At 40.0% G+C, this 26864-nt stretch overlaps 1 protein-coding gene and 1 long non-coding RNA gene across 3 annotated transcripts in view; both read right to left on the bottom strand.

Annotated features, from left to right (window-relative positions):
- AFG1L (AFG1 like ATPase) overlaps positions 1-19853 on the bottom strand; it is a 57907-nt gene extending 38054 nt beyond the window's left edge. Inside the window, exons 1-6 of one of the 2 annotated variants that reach the window (XM_083497695.1) lie at positions 19614-19853; positions 17828-18051; positions 12462-12513; positions 11585-11686; positions 9840-9970; positions 2551-2650 (exon numbers count right to left, since the gene is read on the bottom strand). In XM_083497695.1, coding sequence (XP_083353821.1) covers positions 2551-2650; positions 9840-9970; positions 11585-11686; positions 12462-12513; positions 17828-18051; positions 19614-19725 — 721 coding nt within the window. In that variant the 5' untranslated portion in view covers positions 19726-19853. The remainder of the gene's footprint in view (positions 1-2550; positions 2651-9839; positions 9971-11584; positions 11687-12461; positions 12514-17827; positions 18052-19613) is intronic. The other variant, XM_083497696.1, reaches the window with a different exon arrangement.
- Positions 19854-23200: 3347 nt separating this feature from the next.
- LOC310704385 lies at positions 23201-26581 on the bottom strand. Its single transcript, XR_014524754.1, has 2 exons — positions 26416-26581; positions 23201-23661 (listed from the first exon to the last, which is right to left on the bottom strand). It is a non-coding gene; the product is annotated as an uncharacterized lncRNA (long non-coding RNA).
- Between the last annotated feature and the right edge of the window lie 283 nt (positions 26582-26864).

Below are 26864 nucleotides of genomic sequence, written 5' to 3'. Positions count from 1 at the left end.
AGAACCCCTTCACAACTTCTACACCCAATAAAGATGTTCTTTGAATATAGAATCTGCTCATCAAGGGTACACAAAGCGCTGTTTTCAGTGGCTGCCCCAAAATCATAAATCCTTTCTTCTGAAAACATAAAACACCTAACGTCTGAACTTCATTCATAGAAATGTGGCCAATCACTTCCCCCTTTTTGTACTCATTTTTGAAAACTATGCATAAACCAGTAATACAGCAGGCAAGGTTACCATGGGATATGTCTTCTGGGTTTTAAAAATTATGTATTTTAAAAAACTGGATTAGCTTACTGATATATTTCCAAGATTTTGAGATGGAGCAAACTAGAAAGTGTAATAAACTATTCAACTTGAAACAGGCAAAACATAACTAATGGAGGCTATCAGACCTTTCCAATAACCTTGGAGGGAGCTGGCTCCCAGAGGAAATCATAAAGCTGTCAGTCAAACACAAAAACTCATCTCTAGGTGGTTTATTCCAAACAATTAGCTGATGGACAGGATACTGTTTGAAGATAGGAAGTCATGAATTGGGCCCACCTTGCTAGATCTGCATGCTTCTTATCACTATCTGGGTAGACACCGGCCAGAGACCCAACTTCTGTTTATTAGGGAGAGTCATCTTATTTCTATTCCCAGTTCCTACTCTGTTCACTTGTATTGCAGTGTTGAGTATCTGGTTACACGCCATGGAGAGCACTTCATCACCAGTCATTTATTGATGTGAGAAGCCAGCTGAACCTGCTGTTTCATTTAAGCATTGAATGAAGTCTGTGAAAGTCTACTAAGGATCTTACCATATTATCCATATGGAACCAGCAATGATAGTATTAGTAAATACATGTATGTTTTTCAGAAATTCTTGAAAGCCAAACATAACTACACTAGATTGCAGAAAATAACAGTACTGAGTAAATTTGCAGTTTTTAACTGCAATATCATATTTGCAGTACTTACCTTAAACCACTCCTCTCACACACAAATGGCTGACTACAGACTATGTCTCTGTAATAGTACAGCTGGTAGATTTTTTTTGTTCCCTACTAGTTTTTAAGAAACAATCAAAATATAAAGTGATTAAAGAAAAGCTTTTGTTCCTTTTAGATGTTTACTTAGCAACAAAGATATGTGAAGTTTCATTTTCAGTTTTAAGTTTATTAAACATGTTTCCACATTAATTTGCAATTTCATTCAACGTTTATTGAAAAACTTTAAAGAGTTTCATGTTCTTTCTTGTAGCAGCCAGTCATTTTCTTAGTTTGTTATTCCAATTATTTATTACATTTCTTGCTACAGGTACACCTGATTGTTTTAGAGTAGGTCTCATTAATCTTGAGCCTTATGCCAGAGAATATATCACTATCATTTGTCTATTTTATCATGCATTTATTATTACATTGTATGCTTATCCTTGTCTTTCTTCACAGAGCTCAGGACAATGTACATTGTTCTCCCCCACTCACCACCCTGTGAGGTAGGTTAGGCAGAGGAAAAAATGACTGGTCCATGGCCATTCTGAGCTTCATGACTTAAGTGGAGATTTGAACCCATTCTCCTTGGATCTAGTCTGATACTCTGAATACTACATCACATTTATGTGAGCATCCATTTTTCTCAGCTCATTCTCCCTGATGATCAGCAATATTACCAATCCTATAAATAATTACCCAGGGGGCAGTCATAAATGCATAATGCTGATCACCCTTTCCCCTCACCTTTTTCTTCCTTCCACTTTCCATCTTATAGCCTGAAAGGACTATTGGCTTTTCAGTGCTACAGCAATTGTTCCATGAACTGAAGACACTTCCATTCACATAAGAAGAGTTTGGTTCACAGAAGTTCATGACTGCAACTCTCCTGCTCAGAGTTCCTACCCCCTATACACCATACAGTTTCCTTAGCATAACTCTATTCCTCACTTCCATATACAGTGGCGCCTCGCAAGACAAAAAGAATCCATTCCGCGAGTCTCTTCGTCTTGCGGTTTTTTCGTCTTGCGAAGCAAGCCCATTAGCGGCTTAGTGGATTAGCGCTATTAGCGGCTTAGCGGGCTTAGCGGATCAGCTGATAAGCGGCTTAGCGGATCAGCTGATAAGCAGCTTAGTGGATCAGCTGTTAAGCGGCTTAGCGGATCAGCTGTTAAGCGGCTTAGCGGCTTAGGATCAGCTGATAAGCGGCTTAGCGGCTTGGGAAAAAGGGGGGGGAGGGGAAAAAACCCCGCAGGAACTCGCAAGACATATTCGTCTTGCGAAGCAAGCCCATGGGAAATTCGTTTTGCGAAGCACCTCCAAAACGGAAAACCCTTTTGTCTAGCGGGTTTTCCGTCTTGCGAGGCATTCGTCTTGCGGGGCACCACTGTATTTGAACAGAAGCCAAGGAAGTGTGCCATTTAGGGCACAGCGTAGAACCTTAAAAAATTACAATAGAAACAACACAAGAGATTGATCTTAATTAGAAAATGAATACATGTAATGCTACCTTATCAAGGCATCTATTCCTTTCCAGTGAAAACGCCAATAGCAACATATTGTTTGGTTTTACCTTCTGGTGGCCTGTTGGATGTTGCTACAACAACAACACCATTTTGGAACAGGTTTTCAAAGAGCTGCTTGAGAATCATGGCATCAGCAATGTCTGTGACCTGTGGAAGACAACACCGCCATCATGAGAGGCTGATTTTGACTTGCTCCATTAACTGATCTGCAACTGGATTTTGTAGTCACAAAAGAGGCTTGTTGGTTAAATGACAGAAGATTCTAATTACTACTTGCAGCAGAAAAGGAGGGAATAATTAATAAGCAGTGAATGTGCAACAATATGTCGGTTCTTTATAACAGAACCCCATCATTTTTTAACCAACTGCTGGAAAATTCTGTGTTAACTTCCATTCTAAAACTACAGGTGGGAAACACAGAAAAATAGATCCAAACATTTAAGAGGCCTCATTAATTTGGACCAACACACACACACAACCCTCAGAAGATCAAGGAAGAAAATACACACCAGCTGCTTTACACTTCTATTACCTTTCCAGCAAAGGATCACAAAGGTGACTTTAAATGGTCATGGAACTTTTGGAAAAAAGGACAAGTAGCCAAGTATACATAATCAGCTGCTGTTGAAAATAGAATGATATGACATAGATACTATTGTGCAATTGTTGCACAAAACAATTCAACAGATGGCCCATCACAAAAAATAAGCAATTTCATTGTTCTTTTTAAGTGCCTTCTATTACTGTCCATGAATAATCAAAAAGGCACTGCAGTCAGTTCCAGCACAGTCAGCCTCTTCTAACCTTCACAGACACAAATCATTCTCTCCCTTCATAGACACACACATACACACTCACTAACTCGTTGTCTCAATAAAAATGAGGGCAGCAATTAATAATGAAAAGAAACTTTTGTCTGAACGTTTTCACTTTCTTGCTTATTGTTCATCAAATTATTACAGTTGGGCTCAAAAGACTAACTTTATTATATGCTGAATTTAAATTAAACACATAAACTTACCACGGAGAAAGAGAACAAATGTAGAAGCAGGTATGAGAAAGGCCAGCTGAAAATGGTTTAAGGAGGAGCTGAGTTTTTGAACAAAGTAGCTGTAATACATCTGAAATCAGAGCAAACAGCTCAGCTGCCTTTGCCCATAGTACCCTTCTATGCTTCTTTAAAAGGCACTTGTGACACATGAAGAGCTAGTTTTGGAAGAGGCTCTGTCTGAACCAATTGACTCATGGCTGCAGGACTGGGCGGTGGGGGGCCCCTGAATGCTGCAATACTGTGAATGGGGTGGCTGCACATGCAAACACAATCAATCCTGACATATAACCATGTGAGAAATTAGGATCTTTGGGGCTAGGAATAAAGAAAGAAAAAGAGAACTAAACAGGTTTTTAAACAACAACAAAACCCAGCTTCATGAGACCATTGAAATATGCAGAAGGCAACAGAAAGGAAAATAGGAAGAAATACACACCTTTCTTCTAGTTTGGAAATTGAAGTGGAAGGCGTCACACAATAGGACAATCTAGGTTTACATCAGGGAGACTTTGACAAGGCATAACACTCTGGCACATTAAGCTGCAAAATATTTATGACCAGAGGAAATGCAAAGAGGCCTTCTCAGTTGGTGTTTTGATGTTTCAGAATTTGAATCTATTTGCCTATCAAAATACATTAATTTTTTTTAAAAGCTACATAATTAAAAAAGCAAGAGTCATTCTGTGTACTTGGGTGCCAATTTATGTCCTTTTGATCCTGTGTAGCTTTGGAAGAGAAGACAAAAGTGAAAGCATTCTCAAAGCCCAGGTTCTTTCTGTGCCCAGCATTCATTATAAATGGGAACAAAAGAAAAGGATACAAATTACCAATAAGAGGGATCTGCTAATGGAGAGAATGGAGAAATTTCATTAGCATTTAAGAGAAAAGATTTTTATGACCTAGAGTTGCTTTCTTTTCTCTTAAGTTGAAAAAAAATCATAATGTATGTGTGTAAGTGCTTGAAGCTCAGTTATCCTCTGATTGGTACAGTTTCTTATAATGAATGAAGAACATAAGCATGTATAAGCAGTAATTAGTGTTAGCTCAAAAATAAGAGCTTAAGTTTTTTTATTATATGTTTTCAACAGCTTTTCCGGACTATCAGCATTGCATAAAGCATATTCATTTTTACCAAACACATGAGATATTGATAACATCACACAGTGCTTCTCAATTTTTCTGTCTTCCATACAGTTAGCATTCTATCCCCGCCCCCCTTACCATTAATGACTTCAGACTACTCTGTTTCTGAAGAGCCTTTTCATTTCTGGTTGGGATTTATGAGGATGACATAAGACTAAGGGAGAAGACAGATGCAATATAAAAAGAGCATTCAGGATGAGAAATAGTATTTATTTTAGCAGCACATCCCAATGTGCACTAATGCAACAGAATCTGGGCAATGACAATCAACATACATACTATAGCAATAGCAGCAACTAACTTCTGTATTTTATAGTTACTGTGTGTGCTTAATTTCAATTGGAACAAAATCTGTAACTGCTTTAATCAATCCTGTGATTTGAAGTGAAAGCCAACGTGGCTCTTCCATCTCTTGAATACTGTTAATGTAGTAAATACAGTGGACCCTCGGGTTACATTACCTTCGGGTAACATAATTTTTGGGCTGCGAACGCGGCAAACCTAGAAGTGTATACTTCCGGGTTTCGCCATACACACATGTGCTCTATATTTCGGGGTTTGCACAGACCCCCGGAAAGGAATTAAATTTGTATCTGGAGGGTCCACTGTACAGCAGAATGTATTTCAAGACCCAGGGATAACTCAAATAGTTACATATTTACAAACAGTTTCAAATTTTATAAATAATAACTGAATACAATAATTTAGAATTTAGACATATTGTTTCATATGAGGTTACTGTAATTACCTTGACACTCTCTTTTTGTTTCAAGTCTACAAATATGACATCTTGAAAAGTTGACCAATCAATTAAACAAGCACTTTTTAATGCTTCTGATTACATTTGACCAATCAATTGAACAGCATCCCACTCCTTCAAAGCAGAGAACACAAGTCCATCAAGTCACAACAAGTAGTAGAAAAGGGTATGAACACACAGGCCGGAATGCAATACAAGCCAGAAAGCCATGAGTCTTAGTACATGCCCAAGAAACACACAGTTGAAAATAACACACTGGATGAGAATTCAACAATATCGTACTTGAAGTAGACCCGCTGAAATCCACGGACTTAAGAATCTCCAGGAAGACTTCGTTGGGTATCAGCCACAGTCATAAAAATGGTCACCCAGTTACTAGTGAGCAGCACTGGCGGAGGAAGAGGAATGCGGGGGAAGTGCACCGCCCCTGGCACCGTGATCCCAGTAGGGTGCCATTGCGGCTGCCCCCTCTGCCTGCGACGGGCACCACGCCTCTGCTGGCTGCACACCACACCACGCCCCCAGGATGCGTGCCATGCCCCTGTGGGCGGTGCGCCCCGACCCTGGGACGTGCGCCAGCCCTGCCCCCACCTGTTCTCCGCCCCCCGATGCCGGAGCATGAAGCTCCGCCACTGGTAAGCAGTAAGGCCATTCTGAAATGAATGCCACAGAAGCTCGCCTGAGGTTAAAGACCAGAACCAGCTAGAAATCACAGTACCTTATGCAGTGACTGTTATGGTGGTAGTCATTGAAAAATAGTATACGCCTCAGGACTACACATCTGACACAAACCCAGGCACAAGGCTAGCCCACCCATGAGGCAAAGTGAGTGGCCACCTCAGATAGCAGGATCCACAGGGACAGCAGATCCGGCCTCCAAGGAATGCATCACCCACTCCTGCCAATGCAGCAGCAGCAACGACTGTGGTGAGCTCCTATGAGGTTGGATCTGCCTTATCCTTGGCAGCCCCCTCCATGCCACTTCAGCTGTGGCTCCTTGGCAAATAGGAGGCGCTGCTGGTCTCCTACCACCCTTGTTCCCAATGTAGATCTTCACTCACCCCGCCTTCCTTGGCAGGGGAGTGCCATTTTGTGGCTTGCCTCAGATGATATACCTCACATCCATCCATTCCAACCATCCTCTGTTTGCACTACTGCTTCACTCTATAAGCCCAGTTTAGTCTCCAACCCAAGTATGTGTCCCTGGCCTGATACATATAACAACTATGGCTGCTGGAGAGCAAAATCAGTGCCTCCCAAACCAGTACAACATGAGGACTGCTCTTGATCTGCTGTTGTCCCCTTGAACAAGAGGAGATGCAGTACCCAGCTGTCATTATTTCAGTGTCAAGGCTGTCACTTGGAGGAATTAAAGAAAAAGAAATAACTCAATCTAAAGTTATTGCCCAGGGCACAACAATATAGAAACGTTTTCTAGAAACATTAGCTTCTAAGGTTTTTTCCAAATCCTTTCTATCAGTTACCTACAGAAAGCAACTTTATAGGTGCTTTTCTTCAAACAGTTTTAGCAGCAGAGAAAGTGAATGCTAGAAGACATTTGGGTCCAGCAGCCCATGCTGGGATTCAACTCCTTAACACTGGGTAACTCTGGTGAAATCATTTTCTCATATTTCAAGTATCAATTGGCAAATGGAAATCATCGTGACCAGAGCTCTTTTGAGGGGGAAGTGGTATCTTATCAGATAATGTATCTTGGTTGCCATTTCATTTTTTCATCTTCAGAAGTATACAGAGGATAACATCTTGCTTCTAAAATTACCTTCACAAGGGTATTCTTTCCATGCTCCCTTTTTCCAGTGGAGAAAGCTATTGTTGTAGCATATGAAATTCAAAGCTACCATCATCATCCACACGTCTAGTGGCCAACTATCTAACCCATTAAAATTGTATCTCACTGTACTTCATCTTGATGGCAGCCCATTAATACACATACTCTATGATCATTCAGCTAATGGCTCTGGAGCCAACACTTACCTCACTCACCCATTTAACAGTATCCAAGGCCTTAAAGTCAAGGTATATTATATACACTACATCTCCATAGTCTGCTATGCCAGTTTCCTATCAAAGGAGGAAATTAGGCTAGACTGGTATAATTTGTCTTTGGCTGATTCATGCCATTTATCATATTCCCTATTCTCCACTGGTCATTTACAAATGGTCTGCAGCTCAGTTGCTGGATATAACAGGGACACAATGGGACTACAAGTATTTTAATGATGAACTCCTCAACAGATTTATCACCTGTCAGGAAACAAACACACTTGATTGCCTTGTGCCACCTTGATTACTATTAACCCAGCTGTGAATTTTCACATGCCAAAGAGAAAAAATTATGGGATATTGCAAAAGGGAAGTGGCAAGATTCCACACAACAATGTGGACAGCTCTGATTCTGGGCTTCTTGAACTATAAAACTGGAATAAATTTGGATTACAACTTTGTAGATGTACTTTTGTCTAAAGGAAACTCTGGATAATATTGTTTCAAGTATTATAGCATGAAGAGGTCTCTGAAGGCACTGTTTGTAGGACAAAACTCTGCTGAATGAAGCAACTGACTATTGCAGTGGAATAAAATGCCCTATTGAATGCAGGAGTGGAGAAAGCAGCTCAGTTCAGAATTGCATCCACAGCTTCATTTCTTTGTTTTGTCCTGTGACAAAGAGAGTAATCTACATTATTAAGTGATTGTGCTGGCCAGAAACAGCATCCACACTGACTATGCTATTCAGGGCATCCAGAGGATCAGTACACTGATCAGTGCAGATTTCAGCTCATTCCCAAGGTAGCGCAAGATGAAACTTTACAAGGTCAAAAACAGGATTCTCAACCCTGTGTGGGCTTCACAATGCAAAAGGGGGACCAGACTGTGGATATTTAAGCAGCGTTAGAAACTCCCATTGTTCCATGCACATTTTGCAACAGGAAATTTCATTAGCATGAGCTGTTTCTGAGCTCTGGGCGCAGTACTGCACCTAAGATTTCAGATTAAAACTGCAGAATGGAAGGAAAGGAGGACCTTTTCCTGCCTCCCCACTTCCAGCTACTCCCCTAAGACTGGAGAAGAGACCCTCTTAAGAATATTTTGAGGGTGGGAAGGGAAGGACTAGACCATGTGAAAAATTAACATAATATTTTAGCTGCAGTTCATTTATTTTCAGCTTTGTAGTCTTCTTATAAAGAAAAATGTGCCTAGACATTCTGTTGTTGTGCCCATAACCTAGGTTTAAGATGCCATTTCGCTCCTAGCTAAGTCAAGAAGCTATCCCAGTAACTGTCCAGGACAGCAGAATCCATTAAGTGCTCCCTGGTGGAGAAGACAGCAAGCAGGACACAGTTTTCTGCACCAGACAATGGGAGCTCTGGGCCAGAGCTCTGCAACAGTTAAATAAGGTATTTTTTAAATTAAACACATTTTTACATTTAAACAAGTGTATGACATAAAGCACATAATCTGGCAGAGCCAACAGAATTGAAGCTAGGCTGGTGTACTCTCTGTCACAGGTGCTGGGGTGCATTTTTAAGGAAGAATTGGTGTGTGGGAAAGTTTAACAAAGGGTCCACAAAATGCACTTGCCACTACTGTATGCAACCACCTTAGTCCCTCTTCCCCAGTCACTACCAGGTACTGGTATTTCAAAGGAAATAAGGTTAGGAATTACACTTTACCAGCCAGCCTTAGGTAAACCTTTGTAAATGTCAATTAAAGATACTGTAACCTTATTAAAGCAAATACAAGTCTTAAGGAAACAGTTAACAACTGACTTACAGTGTTTCCCTTATTTTACACTTATAGTTTATAATAAATAAATAATATCTTGTAACTTTTACTTATAAAAGTGTGGCTGGCTAAAGTATCACAGCCACTGTGTTACAGTTAAAGGTGTTGATAAACAGTATAATACAGATATATTATATTTGATGGGAGCAGTTAGAAGGTGAATCAGCTGTGGTAAAAAAAAAAGCTAGTTCTCCACATGCTAAAGAAAAAGTGAATTCACTGCAACTTGCCTTCTAAATGAACATAATGGGCAAAGAGGACGAGTCTATCACCTATACATCTACTTGAAGCTGTGGCTTTAGGCCATGTGAACATCTATAGTACAACTTTAGATCTAGAACAGGGCAGCCCACAGCTACAGGTAGAAGTTGGAAGGGGGAAATGTTATACAGTACGCTTCCAATAGCACATGAAATATAAAGCCAGCAAAATATCTTAGTGGAACAACCAGGACACCATGCAATTAGACTAGTTCGTATCAGCAAAGTCTTCAAATGGCTAAGCTGAAAAATGTTTTGCCAGTTTAAACTTATTTCCCAGAAAGGAAATTAATGCGCTTCTGGTCTAAATATTATTACCTGAAATTCATCAAAGCACAAGAGACAAGCCTCTTCACTTATTTCAGCAGCTACTGGGGCTATTGGGTCATATGATTTAGCCATTAATCCAGGTTTCCGTTTTGGCAGGGTCTGTTTAAGGCGATGTATTCCTGAAGAGAAGACAGTGCACAGACAATAAGCAAAAACTAATTTTTGGTCTAAGTAAGCCTAAATATAGCATCATGCTTACCCATTAGTAAAAATGACAATTAAGTCAAAAGTGAATTTAAAAATACATTTTAAAAGTTGTCTGTTTAACTTTCTGGAGGTTTATTTTATTTTTATTCAGTATTGCTTTTTTCTAGACCCTGGATGAGAATTTGAATTACCAAATCACAAAAAGAAAAAGAGCACTTCTGTGTGGAAGTTATACCATTGAGGGGGGTGAGGTAACCACAAAGTACTGGAAAATAGTAATAAGATAAAGCTTCATAGGTTTACAAAATGGTGTGGGCATGGAGGCAGGAATGTAGCCTTGATTGTTGAAAACTACATCTCAGGAAATGGTTTCAGTCAGTTGAGTCAGTCACAGAAATATGAAGGCCTGTGTAACTATAGTGAGTTGGCTCACATGTAATATTAAGGCAAACCACGGCTTAGTGTGAATAGGCAAGTGAATAGAGCAAGTGTAAGTAAACAGAGAAGCGGGAAAGGATATAAAGAAGCTGTGAAGAAACCTCACATAAAGTCTGGGAACGTTAAGGACTAAACATTACTAGGATGGGAGGTGGAAGAGGTCTGTGTGCCAAAGTACAATGAACCCATATTTCATGTTTTGACTCAAAATAACTAAATACTTCAACTACAGGTCCTGAAGAAGGTGCATTGTGGAGAAATCAAACTTCTTATCCCATTTAACATGCCACCTATTACACAAAGCATTACTAAACTTGCAGACAACAAATTACTAGAGAGATTATCTTATTATGGTTGTGGGAACACCTCCTCAAGCACAGACCTAGGGACAGAATGATGTATCTATCTATTGATACTTTTAACATTTCTGTGGGACAATGAGCACCGGAATAATAATATTTATAGAATGTAGGACATCACAGCAATGTGTAATCAGCAACGAGATATTTTAGTCTACCTTATATATTGATAGGAAGATGTCCGTGGTTGGTTGCATAAGGAAATCACTCACTCTCATTTGATGGCCTTTTCCTATATTCCTAATTTGATGTCCAAACATCTCAATTCCATAATGTTTACTTGAGTGAGAAACAGAAACTATGTATCTGTTTCTCACTCTTCCTCCCCCCCCCTTTTTTTTACTAAAATGGTTTTTAATTCATTTTCATGTATATTTCTATCACTGAATATGAATGTAACAGGAATGCAGAAGACAGGATCTGCTTTTTAGTTAAAACCAGAAGTCTGTAATCATGCAAATAAATATGATGTAACACAACTGGTCTACTGCCTGCTGATGTCACAGAAAAAGTGAAGTCTACATACTCAAGTCTTGCAGTAATTTTCCCACAGCAATTTCTAAGGGAAAGGAGCATTTTGGGATAACTTTATTCAAAGTGAAAGATCAGAGGTCCCCCAGAAACGACCTATACAAATCCCTTCTCTGTTTTCAGATAATATCTCTCCCTTCTGTCACAGCAAAAGGATTCAGGAGGAGAAGGATGAGAAGACATTAAGAGGCAGACAGTGTTATGAACATGGGACATATCCATACCATACTGTACTGCATCAAAGAGATTTAAACTTACTTTTGTGCACATCTAACATGAAGCCATGAAAATGGACTCTCTTTTTTCTTTCTACTTCTATATGAGAATAAAATATGTCCATCACCATTGTCTTTCCTGTGCCTTCAAATAAAAACACACATACCCAACAGGTTGTTAATTTAAAACACTATGTACTGATTACAGTAATGACTGTTCATTAGCATTGAGCTAATGAAATCATAATCGTGATCTGAACAGTACAAAATCATTATCTTTGGGAAACAAGACTTCAGCTTATGTGGATGGAATTGCTTGTATTATCAGAATCTGAACTAAATATAATATCAGAACCAGCAACTGTAATTATTGCTTCCATTTGAAATACTTTCAGCAGCACACATTATGAATAAATGGGATGCCTCTCTTCTTATTTTCAATTTTTATGTATCAACTACAAATGCAGCCTTGTTTAATCAGACCAAGGGTCCATCTACCAAGCATCCTGTTTCCAATCGTGGCCAGACAGATGCTTCTGGGAAGTCCACATAAGCAGGGCATCAGGTCAGCTGGCTGACTACATTGTATGCAACCCAGTACCAAGCCTTCAGAGGTACACTGCAACTGAATCTGGAAGTTATTTGAACCAATAGCTAAACCTTAAATTTGATGCATTGCAAAAGGAACCAAATTAATATGGGTTTAACTGTTTCTTCTTTGATGTTTGTCAATAGATATATCTGTCTTGCACTTAAGGATAAAGAAATACACATTTTAGCAGCTCAAGGCAAAAATACTTTGATCTATTTAGTCCCATTACCATCAACAGAATTAACATTTTTCAATGACTAGGTATTATTTGAAAACATATGCAAATATTATACTGGAAAACATTCAGATATGCTTCTGCTAAACTTACCAACATCTCCATAGACATAAAGGCCTTTTGGGGGTTTATGTCTTGTAAACAACTGAAAAAAAAGAAAATTATTCATTATACTTTATTTTGCTCTGATAAAAGCTAAATAATGAAACAGACACAATGTACAACACATATTTATCAGGTACTCTGTCATTTGCAGTAAGTTGAGTCTGGCTTAGTTTTGACTTACAATGAAAATATATGAAAAAGCAAACTTTGATAGCAGATGGTGTCCTATCAATTAAAAGCAAGCACAATGCAATGAATTGACTGTTGGGTTTGGACAGAGTCCAGATTAAATAGATGACTTTGGGCATCATCATCCAGTAAGCCCAATATATCACTTCTCAGGCATGCTTCAAGGATTTTAGGGAAAAGGCTATAAGGTAATATAACATATATACCTAATAATATCCCAGAAAATAATGTTTGGGCTTGTTTGTTTTTTAAATGTTAAAGTTCCCATTATGTTCAACTAGGAAAGGAATTAACCCTTTAAATTAAAACAGTTATTTCAATAAACATGTGAACCTTACTTCCTAACTCACCCAACTTGCATTTCTGAGGACTTCCTGTACAGCTTTGTCTTTTCTTTACAGCTTTGTCTTACAGTTTGTGTCAATGTTACTTGGGAAATGTTAGATGTATACTAACTTTCTGTCCAAGACAAGTCTTCAGAAAAAGTACTTCAATTAATCTGAATTTATTTTTAGTTTTATGATGCTGGTATTTTCTTATGGTTGCTTAGATCAGTACTTGGGAGTACAATTGTCATACAATTAGCCTTTCTGACGTAATAGTGGTGAGGTTGGTGATCTAAAAATTCCTCTCCAAACAGAAACCTCATAAATGGTAACCAGTGTCTAGCACTAGTGTGTCTGCAACCCAAAATTCATGTTGCAGATGTTTCTGATTATCAAAATATTTTATTGGCTAGTTGACTCACAGCGATCAAACTGCACTTTAGCTTTAGTCCCTGCAGCTAGTATTTTATTAAACACATACCAATAACCACATTTCAAAGCATTTAGAAATAAAAATTGCAAACTAGTACATATCTGCAGCAACAAGAACCACTTCAACACACACAACAACAAAACTCCACAAAATAAAACTATGGCAAATGTCCATAGTCTGTAAAAAAATAAAAATGCTATTGATCACATAGGAGATATCAGTGCATAGAAGCAGGCATCTGCATGTGAATTGCACTTCTTCATCTCACCCCATATGTGCTAAATGGATGTATATATATGAAATAAAGTGGTGGATATAGCAACCACTAAATTGATCAAGGTTCCATCTATATTTCCTAAGATGGAGAGATGCAGTAATGGTGATATTTCTGGCCAGCATTATATGCAATTCCCATATTTATGGCTTTGGAAGAAGCAACCAAGTTTTTGGAACAGGATGGCAGGATGTTTTAAATGCATCGACTATACGTATATAGTCTATCTAATGTAACATTATATACCCTGGTATTCTTAGAAGTACTAATAGTGGTCAGTCAGGCAGATCTATTCGAAAATTAAATATAAATAAGCTAGAATCCAAAGAATTATCTAACTGGTTTATTGTGCCCAGTGTGGCTTTAAAATAACATTTCTTGAACAGAACTTGCATGGAAAACAACTTTTGAAACTGGGGAGTTTGCTGTACAAAGGAAACAAGCAAAGAACCATTAGTAAAAGCCTTTGATCTCACCTCAAGTAGCTCTTTGGATCTCTATCACTTATATAAAAACAATCAAGCATGCTGAAATATTTGTCTTTAGATTTTCAACCCACTACATCATTTGCTAAGCAACTGGAGAGAATTATTTTTACATCTGCCTGTTATTCTAAGCAGAAAAAACTGGTAGTGAGACAGGTCTCATCAGTTTATGTGATTGCATAGATATTCACCATCATATTTCACAAATGTACTAATTTAGTTATTGCTTTTACAATTTTTTTAATGTAACACTAGAGCTGAAACAAATTAAAGTTCAAATTTTTTGATCTCACGTGGAGCTGAGCAATTTCTAGACTGTGTTTCAAATAAAAACTGCATTACAGATAAGTATTTTCCTCATCAGTTTGTCAAGTTTCTTTGCCTTTTAAAAATCAGAATATTCAGCAAGCCACACAAGCTAACTATTACAACTATGCCACTTGAAGATTTAATTTAGAGCCAAATTAAACTGTGCCCCAAAATGTTAATTCAGTGGACATTTGCAACAAGGTTTCAGATGTTCTGAAATTTTCAGTAATAGTTAGCTGCAACTACTGTAGTAAATTGTGCTGCGAAAATACAAGACAAAATTAAGGTTGTTTTTCTAGCCTGTCTGTTTTTTAAGGACTTGTTTTCAAAATGCTTGCTTACTATTATTCAATATGCTTAATTATTCAAAATTACTTAATATTCAAACACTGAACAAGGAAAGAACAAAGAAATAAGGAAACAGAAATGGTGATCTGCATTAGAATACTTAAGAACAGAGTAGAAAATTGTGGAGATTACATTTTACATTGTTAACAGTCCAAATCCAACAGCTCCTTTTTCCCCAAGAAGAGTATTTATAAGCGATCTGGAGTTAAAGTTGAGCAGTGAGGTGGGCTAGTTTATAGGTGACACAAAGTTATTCAAGATGGCAAACTTGTAAGCAGCGCCAACAAAAAAAGTACTCCAAAAAAGTCTCCAAGCCAGAAGACGGAACAACAGTGATATACACTGCAGAGAGTGGATGGAGGAGAAAGAAAATCTTAATTGCATGCAGGTTGAGAGGGGAGTCAATACTTGTGCTAAACAGAAATCTTTGGGTAACAGAACAACATGTACTGTACTGAAAATATCAGTTCAGTATTAAGAGGTAATCCTCATAGCATTGTTCATGACTGAAGTTATGGGGAAAGGTTGTATGCAACTGTGGAGGGGATATTTTATCTAATGAACAATTCCTAATATAGGGGAGGTTTTTGAGGGGAGAATTATATCTTGCATTACAACAGCTTTGCTTAAAAAAAGAAGTAAATACAAAGTAATAGTGTTAGACTGTTGCTTTAGCTAGTTACTTTTTATTTTTAAAAGTTCTATATTGCTTAACTACATATATTGCTTAACTACAATGGTTTCTATGGGGTGTACAAGAAATATAACACAGAAAAGATATAAAATCAGACTGCTGAAATAAAATGCCTGCTAGAATAAAAGAGTATTCAGTAGATGCCAGAAGCTCAACTGGGAGGGGGCCTGTCTTGACCTCAACTGAAAGAGAGTTCCACAAAATTGGGTCCACAATACTGAATACATGGCTTCTGGTAGATATGAGCCATGCATCTGAGCCACAGGGATGGCTGACAGAGACTTCCCTCAAGTCCTCCGTGATTAAGCAGGGATATGAGTGATTAGGTGGTCCTTGCGGCATCCTGGAACCAAGTTGTTAAGGGCCTAGTAAATTAATACAAGAACATTCAAGTTGGCCTGGTAGCATAGGGGCAACCAGGGTGACACTTTTTAAACACCACTGATGGTGGTGGTCTATATGGACCATTGGTCTAGGAGTGCAAGGTTGCTCATTACAACCTTAGACTCAACTGCCTACCACTATGTTCTACCCAACTCATCTCATCCACTTTGTCCAGTATCCCTACATATTTCCTACCCTTTTCATATTCACCTTTCCAAGGGGCTTCTTAGTTAATTCCCAATACATGACAATACAAGGGACTACTGACGTTTTCCTCTCTGCAGCCTAGTGCTGAAAGTCTAGCAGCAATGATCCAAAGACTTAGGCAGAAGTATCAAAGGCTATGTTTAAGGAAGCTTTTAATGCTTGATGGACTACTGTATTTTAACATTTTGTTGGAAGCTGCCCAGAGTGGCTGGGGAAACTCAGCCAGATGGGCGGGGTAAAAATAATATATGATGATGATGATGGGATCAAGTATAATGCAATAAAATAATCAATTTCTATCATTCATTTCTGTTTAGAACTCCAACAATTGTGTTCTGGCAAAAAGTTCTTTGTGAGACCAAGGTATTGCCTTCTGACAGCAATAATGAGCAATTCTAATGGTGAATCTGTTCACCGGGAAGTGGGAGAAATGACTTTCACCATGATTTTGGAAGCACAAAGGCAGATGTACTGAAGTCCATGGAATAGTGGCAGCTAGATTATATTGCACCTCATGCTAGTCTTACTTTATTGCAGGAGAAACAGAGTTCAGAAACCTGAATAAAGCTTGTAGGCCAAACATTGTTTCTGAGAACTGAGATTAAGTTTGGAATAGAGAAAGCCCTGCCACACACTTGAGAATTGTGGACATTTAAACAATATGTGTTTAACTGTGAACAAAACTTTACAAGGCATGTATATGGGTAGGGCCTCCCCCTTCAATATGAATAGGTAGGGATTTCACATCTAATCCATAACCAAGTCAGAACAACTTCATCAGTTATTAAGTGACATATTTGACCAGAGGTGGCCAACATGGTGCTCTGATGAGCTCCAACTCCATATTCTCAGATCACTGGTCATGATGGCAAAGACTGATGGGAGCTGTAGTCCAACAACATCTGAAAGGTACCATGGTGGCTACCCCTACAGATCTGATCATAATTACAATACTGGTTCCAGCTCAAGAAACATACTGTTGATCTGTCCTCTCCATCAGCTCTTGCCACTAGTACTTTAGTCTGGACTTATAGATTAGGTAAAGTCAACCAACTGCACTTTTGTATGATTAAAACCAAAGCAGGTTGCCATTATGGCAGCCTGACAAAAAAAAGTGGACAGGGGATAGTTCACCATCAACCACCAAAATGGGATTCACGAAACATTAAAAAAAATGAGTAGGGGAATACAGGTAAGGTTTTGCAAAATATCAGTGATCAGAGGAATTCAGATATAAAGCACATAGAGCTCCCACATAAGAAAGGCCTTCCATGATGGTTTTAGGCTTCATTTTTCCATTGAATTTGCAGAGCTAACAAAATCAAAGGGGAAATACTGTCATACCTGGGCTCCATATATGCACCATAGGATTTTGGATCAGAACCCTTTTCAACAAGTATATAAACTGGTATTCTAAATTTGCTAAAAATCATTTTGTAGAAAAATCAACTTTTAACAAGTTTCTCATTTAGACAAAGAATGTAGTGCAGTGGTCATTACTATTTTTGTAATTGTGAGATGAGGCCCAAAGTCCCAGCTCTGCCTCACAGGGTGGTCCTAGGTGTGTTTTCTCAGCCCGTTTCTCATGTGTAAATAAGAATTATTAAATGTTACCGTCTACACAATTGTTGCAATCAGAAGTAAGGAAAAAAACCTAAGTTGAACATTAAAGACTCTACAGTAATGCCTAGTGACAGAATCTCACCTTTGATAAGATGTGCTTTGGACTGATACTATAGCCTTTAAGGCTTTCATGTAGCTTCTGCAGGCATTGTACAACTTTTCGTTGTTGCTCATCGTTCCTCAGCTCCTCGGCTTTGATCAGAAACTCATAATGTTCTAAAGGTCCATTGCAAATTAACAAGGCTTTGGAATTAGCATCTGCTCGAGTGCCACTGGCAGCTTTCTCAGCTGCCTGAACTGTGTAAGCTGTAAAAAAGAAAAGTGGGGGAGGTAAATAATGATTTATTTTATTGTCAATGGAAAAGCTTGAAGATTCAGAGACATTCTTATATGTTCAAATATACACATAGCCATATCAGACTCTATTTATTTACTGTGCCTTTTAGTCTAGGAGGTGCCTATTAAGCTCCTCATGTTGCAGTCCTACACACACTTTCTTGGGAGTGTGTCTTATACAGACGCTTCAGGTTACAGCCTCCGCTAACCCAGAAATAGTACCTCGGGTTAAGAACTTTGCTTCAGGATGAGAACAGAAATCACATGGCCCCATTAGCTAAAGTGGTACCTTAGATTAAGAACAGTTTCAGGTTAAGAATGGACCTCCAAAGCGAAATAAGTTCTTAACCCAAGGTACCACTTTATATATGTAGAATGTATAGGATATGATAGGATGTTTTGTTATCTGGTGTTGGGACAGAAGTAGGATAATGAGATGCACTTACACAGCCTGCTGAAATTTCCTCTTCACCACAAATATAAAAAAATGTAGGAGCCCTGTCCTTGTTAGAACTGGCCAGCATAGACAAAAGTCAAATCTGTAATTATCCATTCTTTTTGCTCTGCCTTTTGTTTCATTGCTCAAGTTTGAAATTTTTATTAGTTCACATATAGTATTCTATGACAATTAGCCTAGGGCTAAAAGGAGCTGAAGTCCAAAACAATTGGCAAACAGGAGATTGAGGAAGACCAACATAAGCTTTAATGGACTTCAGTGCATTTCACTGGATGCATAAAATGTTTTAAGTTTACGTTACACAGTAAATTCACTATGCTTGAATAAAACACATTCTGGACTGAAAGCTTGTGTGCAGCATCTAGTAGATTTTAGACACAACATTTATGAAAATATTTCTAAACCACCATAAGATAAAATATCAGGGCAGTGAACAAGAAAACATAAAAAACCATTAAAAAGAATTAAAATGACTGGTTCATCCATTTAAACAGCTGCAAAGGTTTGGTAGAATAAAAATATAGTATAATAATAATCAGAGGTTTTTTGTGATGGTACTCACCAGTACAAAGTGCCAGCACCTCATTTTTTTTAACCGAATAAACACACTAATAATGATGATAAAACAGTGTGTACAATGTTGCAAGGAAGCACTGACATTTTGAATTCTTCAAACTTAAGAAAAAGGCAACAGAAAATCCCTTCATGGTGGACAAATATTCTGAAACATCACAGTCAAAAACACTTATTATCTGAGTATCCTTAAATGTCACAGAAAATAATCGCCATAAAAGGCCCCATATGTAAGGTAGTGTGGTTTGTGTAAAGTTGGCGGTGAAGGGAAGCCCGCAGAACATCTCCAATACATTTGCTCCTGAGGAAGTCGAGGGAGGAGAAGGAGCGCTCCTAGTTACCGAAGGGGCTCCTGGACAGAGGCGCCTGGGGCTTTGGCCCAGTCACGACCCGGCGGTGAAGCAGAGGAGCAGCCGCCGTTTGACAGGCGTTAACTCTGGGCAGTGGGCGCTCAGCCCTCCGCGGCCAGGACCGCGCCGTCCCAGATCTAAGCGGCACTAACCTTTCCGCGGGGCGCCGGCTTCAGCCCACCCGGTTAGCAGGAGAGCCGCGTGTCGAGCGGCAGCCCTTAGAAAGCAGCGCCCAGTAACCAAGGGCGACACGGGCGCCGCCATCTTGCCGAGGCCCCCCGCCTATACTTTTCCTTATGAAGGAAAACTTTATTGAGAAGAAACGGACGCGGACAGCCACGAGTCAGGCCGGTTCCAGTCACCTTCACCTTGAGGCGGCGTTCCCGGCACAGACTACACGCTCCAGAATGCAACGCGCCGCTCCCCTCGCGCCGATGGAAAGCAGCCGGATACAACGGCATGCCGGGAAATGTTGTTTTTAATGCCCTCAGATGCCGACCCAGAACTGGGAGATCGCTGGGGTGAATAAACGTGCACCTCCGGGACTGCAGGCTGAGGAGACAACGTGTATTATTTAGCTACACGTCGTGCATGCCCTTATGATCCCGTGTAAGAGACTGTACCTTGCACTAGTCTCGCTGCGATAGCTTAATAATTGACACCAGGCAACTCAAAACCCCTTTAGATGGGAAGTTACTCAAGATGACGTGCTTCCCGATCCTGTGCGTTTACTCTTTCATCACATAAGCAAAATAAGTTCATCTTTTATGCTGAGGCAGGAAAAGAAGTTATGCTGCAGGAAAAACAATCAAGAGGAGGCTGTCCATAAAGCAGGCCTTGCCCTATACAGCAAACAGTTTCCCTATCTTACACCAATTGGCATAAAGTTTGTCTAACATATAAACAGCATTAATACCTCTTTTTTTTTTTAAAGTAATTCTTACATCAGTACCTGCCATATTATTGGACTTAATGCCAATAAATGCACTGGAATGACAACACTACTATCATTCTTTCCTTATTTGATTTGGACGTACCCCTCACACCCCTACAAGAGCTAACCAGTGCCTTAGATCTCTGTAAATGCTTGCTGTGTCACACATCCACACCACACATTTAAGGCACTCTTACACCACTTCTCATGGCTTCTCCTCTCCAGGCAAAGAATCCTGGAGACTGTGGCTTTTTAAAGGTGCTACAACTTGTTAGTAGACCTTACAGAGCTACAATTTTCAGCACTCTTAACAAACTACAGTTCCCGGGATTCTTTGAGGAATTTTTTTGTATGTGGTTAGGGTGTGGATGTGACCTTAGAAATATAGTTGTAACTACACCAACAAAAGGAACTGATGAACAGTTGAGGAAAGAGATGCTCAGTCATAAAATTGCTACTTACATTGATCACCCTGTAAAACACTTAATTGTTTTAGTTCCCCCCTCCCTTCTTTTGATGCAGTGTGGGAAGACCTTGCAGTTGAGAATGTACTAACACATATCCATCAATTAGAGCTAGATTAGCAGCTCTATCCCCTACAATTGCCCTGCTGTTCCATGAATCTTCCCATTCTGGAGACATGGCACTGTTGACCACCTTTCCAGTGCATAATAGGATGCTTGCATACTCACTAGTGTGCATTATGTCATGGTGGAATGTTGAGCCACTGTGTCAGGAACAGGAGTCGGGAGCTGGTAGGCAATGAATCACACAGCAAACTCTTTACTCAAGAAAACACAGTTGACTCAGAGGGCCAGGCCTAGTGGTCACAGCAACTCTTCCAGGTAGATCTTGCCCCTTTGAAGCAGTTGTGGGGCCTGAAGGTCCCCACCTTCCCACACTTCCTTAAGTCTCCTCCTTCCCCAGGGTCCTTTCAAAGCAATCTGAGACTCTCTGCTCTGCCCTTTTCATACCAATTTTGGTTCTGGGAGATCAGGAAGGAAGGGAGCTAGTCGCAGCAGGAATGAGAGACACCCTGGCTTCCTCACCAGCCTGACCCATCTCTGTCATTTGGCCTCTCCTCCTCTCCAGCCTCCGCTTCTGCCTCTGATTTTGGACTGTTCTCTGCCACAGACTCTTCCTGCTCCCTAAACCCTGTTACCTCTTCAGCTTCCAACACCTCCTCACCTAGAGTACTGTGTCCAGTTCTGGACACCACAGTTCAAGAAGGACACTGACAAACTGGAACGTGTCCAGAGGAGGGCAACCAAAATCGTCAAAGGCCTGGAAACAATGCTTTATGAGGAACGGCTAAGGGAGCTGGGCATGTTTAGTCTGGAGAAGAGGAGGTTAAGGGGTGGTATGATAGCCATGTTCAAATATAGAAAAGGATGTCACATAGAGGAGGGAGAAAGGTTGTTTTCTGCTGCTCCAGAGAAGCGGACACGGAGCAATGGATCCAAACTACAAGAAAGAAGATTCCACCTAAACATTAGGAAGAACTTCCTGACAGTAAGAGCTGTTCGACAGTGGAATTTGCTGCCAAGGAGTGTGGTAGAGTCTCCTTCTTTGGAGGTCTTTAAGCAGAGGCTTGACAGCCATATGTCAGGAGTGCTCTGATGGTGTTTCCTGCTTGGCAGGGGATTGGACTTGATGGCCCTTGTGGTCTATTCCAACTCTATGATTCTATGATTCTTGTTCCCAGTCTGCTTCCTCTTTACCCCCGACCACTCATTCCTCCCGACCCCGACCCCCTGACACCAGTCCCCTGGCTTTGAGCCCTCTTCCCCTGGGGTTCCCCTGCTGGTGCCTCCAGCTACTCCTCTGCATCCAGCCAGTCCACGACAGACACTCAGTTAAGAGAAAAAATACAAAGAAGTTTGTGGCACCATAAAAAAATAACAGATTGACTGTAGCATAATCTTTCATGAGGTAGTATCCAATTCATCAGATGTAAGAAGTCTGAAAGCAGGATCTGAGTACATCAGCACACTTGGATGGCTTTAAAAGAGGATTACACAAACACATGGAGGTACAGGCTATTGGTGGCTACTGGCCATGATGGCTGTGTTCTACCTCCACTTTCAGAGACAGAATGTGTGCTGATGCACCCCAGTGATTCCCAGCAACTTGCCATCATGGCTAGTAGCCACCAATAGCATTTACCTCCATGCATTTGTATGATCTTAATGTAAAGCCATCCAAGTTGGGGGCCATCACTGCCTCCTGTGGGAGCAAATTCCATAGATTAATGATGCGCTGTGCGAAGAAGTACTTTGTTTTGTCAGACTGAACACATTAAAAAATAAATATCTTCTTTTAAAGCAGCCGGATTGCGCCGTCAGACACACAAAGTGTTAAAAATGTTGTGCTTTGTATTTGTAATTTAATAATGATACCAAATCACTTCTTTATGAATTTTTAGAATCAATTTTCCTTTTCGCTGTCCTTTTAGGAGCTTTTATGGGTTCAGCTCGCTCTATATTGTTAAATGCATCAGCACCTGGGCTCATTTAACAAAGAATTCCAGTGCACATCGCTATGAATTGAACAGCAGACATCTCAAAAAGGCACTGCAATTGTTAGAAGCAATATTTTTAGAAACTCGAACAAGGAAATAAACAACTTCAGTAAAAGTGATTTAAATAACAAATAACTTCTCTTATAAACAGCTTAGCTCCTTGAGAACAATGAATAAACAAGGAGACAAGAGTCTTTCTCTCCTCCCCTCCTTTGCTCTATTAACTCTCATCACGATATGAATGGGTGAAATGTCAGGAATAATTGGAGAAAATCACAGCGTACTCTTTGGCAAAAACATCTGATTTATTTAAATTGTCACTACTCATTCTTAATAGATCCTCTCTTTAACCTTTTGATCTGCAATCCAGCAGGCTAAAAACTGTACATTTGTGTGCGATGAACATCTTCCGTCTTCTCACACAGTATCAACAAAACTGCATATTGTATGTTGAACGAAGAGCAAAGACTGCATCCTGTACTTTCTTTCTCAGGGGTTGAAACGACCCTGGGGCATGGCTCCAATCACAGAATCTGGGAATTCACACGAAACAAGTTTGTGCTAAATATAGTTCTGAAGATTCTTTCAGTAAAGAGCATGTTGAATATATGAGTGCCGTCTTGTCTGCATTTCCTTTAATTTACAGTCTCGGTAGTGCAGGTACCTCTTTTCAGTTGCAAACAACAGGGTTTTAATTGTGCATCTGTGAGACTGATATAAACATGCCCAATCCAGGTGTCTGATCCTAGCACCATGCAAAAAAGAAAAAGAAATAAAGGGAAATATTGTTAAGGGAACAATCAGATTTCAAACACGGGTCAAATTTGTTCTTGATGGCATGGTATGAAGTGTACAACTGGGCCAGTGAATAACTGGAGGACATATATGTTTAAGTATTGCTACTTATTTTCCTCTGTGTTTCTGAACATGAGAACCAAGAGCTATGGGCCATGTGATCCTGTCAAACAAACTAGTCCTCTATTTCCAAGTATTTCCTAGCCTATTGCTAGATGCTGAACAAAAGGCTGTTTGCTGAATGTCCAATAAAGGCCTATCAGTCTAGCCTTTACCTGAAAATATAACTATCTACAGCGTGGAGGGTAGAAGATATCTGGTTGACTTTATATATTATTGGCTGCCTCCAGACTGTCACTGTTTTGCTGGTGGAATACAGTTGCATACCAGTAATTAGGTTGTGCAATTAAAGTGGATTTGGCATTCTTACACAACAAATCCACTCTTCCTCCCCCCACCCCAGAGGCAGAGCATCTGCCTTGCACACAGAAAGTCCCAGGTTCGATCCTCTTAGCACGTTTCTCCATTGCGTCCTGAGTTCGAGTGTCTTCAAAGCCCATGACACCTTTGGTAAAGGCTGTTTTCCAACTGGAGCGTTCGCAGGCCAGTGTTTCCCAGTTGTCAGTGTTTATACTACATTTTTAAAGATTTGCCTTAAGACAGTCTTTAAACCTCTTTTGTTGACCACCAGCATTTCGCTTTCCATTTTTAATTTTGGAATAGAGTAGTTGCTTTGGAAGGCGATCATCAGGCATCTGCACAACATGACCAGTCCAACGAAGTTGATGTTGAAGAATCATTGCTTCAACACTGGTAATCTTTGCTTCTTCCAGTACACTGATATTAGTTTGCCTGTCTTCCCAAGTGATGTGTAAAATTTTTCGGAGACACTGTTGATGGAATCTTTCAAGGAGTTTGAGATGGCGTTTATAAGTGATCCATGTTTCACAAGCATATAGTAAGGTTGGTAGTACAATAGCTTTGTAAACAAGCATTTTGGTTTCCCTGCGAATGTCCCAGTCCTCAAACACTCTGCACTTCAATCAGGAGAAAGCTGCACATACAGAGCTCAGGCGATGCTGGATTTTGGCATCAGTGCTGGCCCTTGTGGAAAGATAACTGCCTAGGTAGGAGAAGTGATCAACATTTTCCAATGTTACACCATTGAGTTGGATTTGTGGCTCTGCACAATTTGTTTTTATAGGCTCCATGCCTACGGATTTTCCTCCTCTAAAAACTACGTGTGTGTTATGGTCGAGTGTGTGTTATAGAGCGAAAAATACGGTAAATTTTTTTAGTGGAGTATCATTGAAGCCATTGTTTCTGTATGAATCTATCTTGTTTTTCCTGACTTCTATTTAGCAATTTCAAGCATAATTTATGTATTCAAAGTGTGTACTTGAGAACTCAGGGTTCAGGAAAGTGTCTTTTTAGTTTCCTAAGTACAGTATTGCATAATTGAGTGACGTTTTTCTGAATCAGTGTTTCTCAAAATTCTGATGAAAGCTTTTCAAGTAAATGTTCCTTTCTCAAAAGCTGCAATATGTGTTTAAACTCTTTGAGAGGAGTGTGACTGAGCTGTTTTCTTGTAAAGCCGTGATCAAGGGCCGTTTTGCACAACAAGTTTTAATACAGTACAATCAACATAACTTTTTCCAGTGATTTTGGTGGAATGAATTGATCTTACAAATATGCCATGGGTGATATCCAATGTTGTTCAAGCAAACATACCCTTCCTCTTTTCTCTCTGAGGCTCCTCATGCCCCCAGATCTACTCTGGTTGGTTCCCCAACCCTTAGGAGCTTTGGGACGCATGGTGAGCTACAGGAGGGGGCGAGTAAAGGGGAATCTTGTCACACAAGCAGTAGCTCCTTCCACTGGCAGATGGGCATTGGATTTCATCCCGTGTTTATAACTCAAAATACTATCTCTTACTATAAAAAAACTCTAACCATAGGAGTGGTGATGTGCAGCATGGTTACATGCTGGCTGAACCACTCACAAGATGTGACAGGTGAATGGCCTAATTCTCTGTAGGTTTACTCAAATGTAGTCCCACTGACTTCCAAGGAAGAGTGCACAGTACTCCAGCAGTCCCAGAGCTTATTCACACAACTGTATGGATCTGTTGGTTTCAGCCCATACATAGCTGCTCTTTCAGATATTTTTTTCTCATTGCTCTAAGGTTCCTGATACTAGTACTGATAAGATGACAGTCAGAGGACTGTGTGGCTGCATATGGTTGACATTTACCTACACATTAGCTTTGTAATACAGAATGATATCTCATATTGGCAACCCTCATATCTTCTGGTATTAAACATTGTACTCGTTTATTAATAATATTAATTGATTAAATTAATAATTGAACAGTTGTTAATAATCATTGTGACTTATGGGTGTTAATTAGGTAATGTAAGCAGCACAGAGATAAGGTTAAAAGCTAAAAGATATGGGTGTCACTATTATGAGTTTATTCTTTGTTACTCATTTAACAGGAATGCTTTTAATGGAAAGTGCTGGTCATGGGTATTTTGCTGCCTGAAGCAAGGACAAATTAGCACCTTCCCAACTAATACAGAAGGCAACCAGACTGATAGTTTAATATTGGTAACAGGAGCGCACACTACTCCAAAACTGAGGGTACCAGGCTAGCCTTGGGGGTGCAGAATAGGCCGCATGACACATCCAACTCTGTACCTACTGCTTTGCCTTGTCGCCAGCATCGGTCGTCTGAGGTCTCTGCCTCACTTTGCCTCATGACAGGGCTGACCCCCATCACAAAGCATGTGCTGCGAAACTGTCCTGCTCTTTTCAGAGACAGATCTAGCACCAAGCATGTACTTTCTTATCTCTGTCGTGTCTGGAAGGGCGGGTGCTGGAAGGGGAATGCAGGCTTCCTATCCTGCAGAGTGAAAGCCATCTAAACCATCCACCCTCCCGGAATCAATGGGCGTGCCTCACTCTGCAGACAATCGCCGCTTTTACTCTCTGCAGCATTTTCATACACAACCAGGCTGGCTCCACTTAAAAGCACAGCTACACCGGTTGGTTGAAGAGTCAGCAATCTCACGCAAACCTTTCCGCTTCCCCTCGCCCCACGAACGACGCTCAAATATGTACACATAGAGACACGGCTCGTTTATTTCCATT

This window comes from Podarcis liolepis, assembly GCF_965112155.1.
Source record: "Podarcis liolepis genome assembly, chromosome: 3".
Lineage (NCBI taxonomy): Eukaryota > Metazoa > Chordata > Lepidosauria > Squamata > Lacertidae > Podarcis > Podarcis liolepis.
The sequence above is the reverse complement of the archived record's forward strand: the minus strand, read 5'-3'. Positions and strand labels throughout refer to the sequence as shown.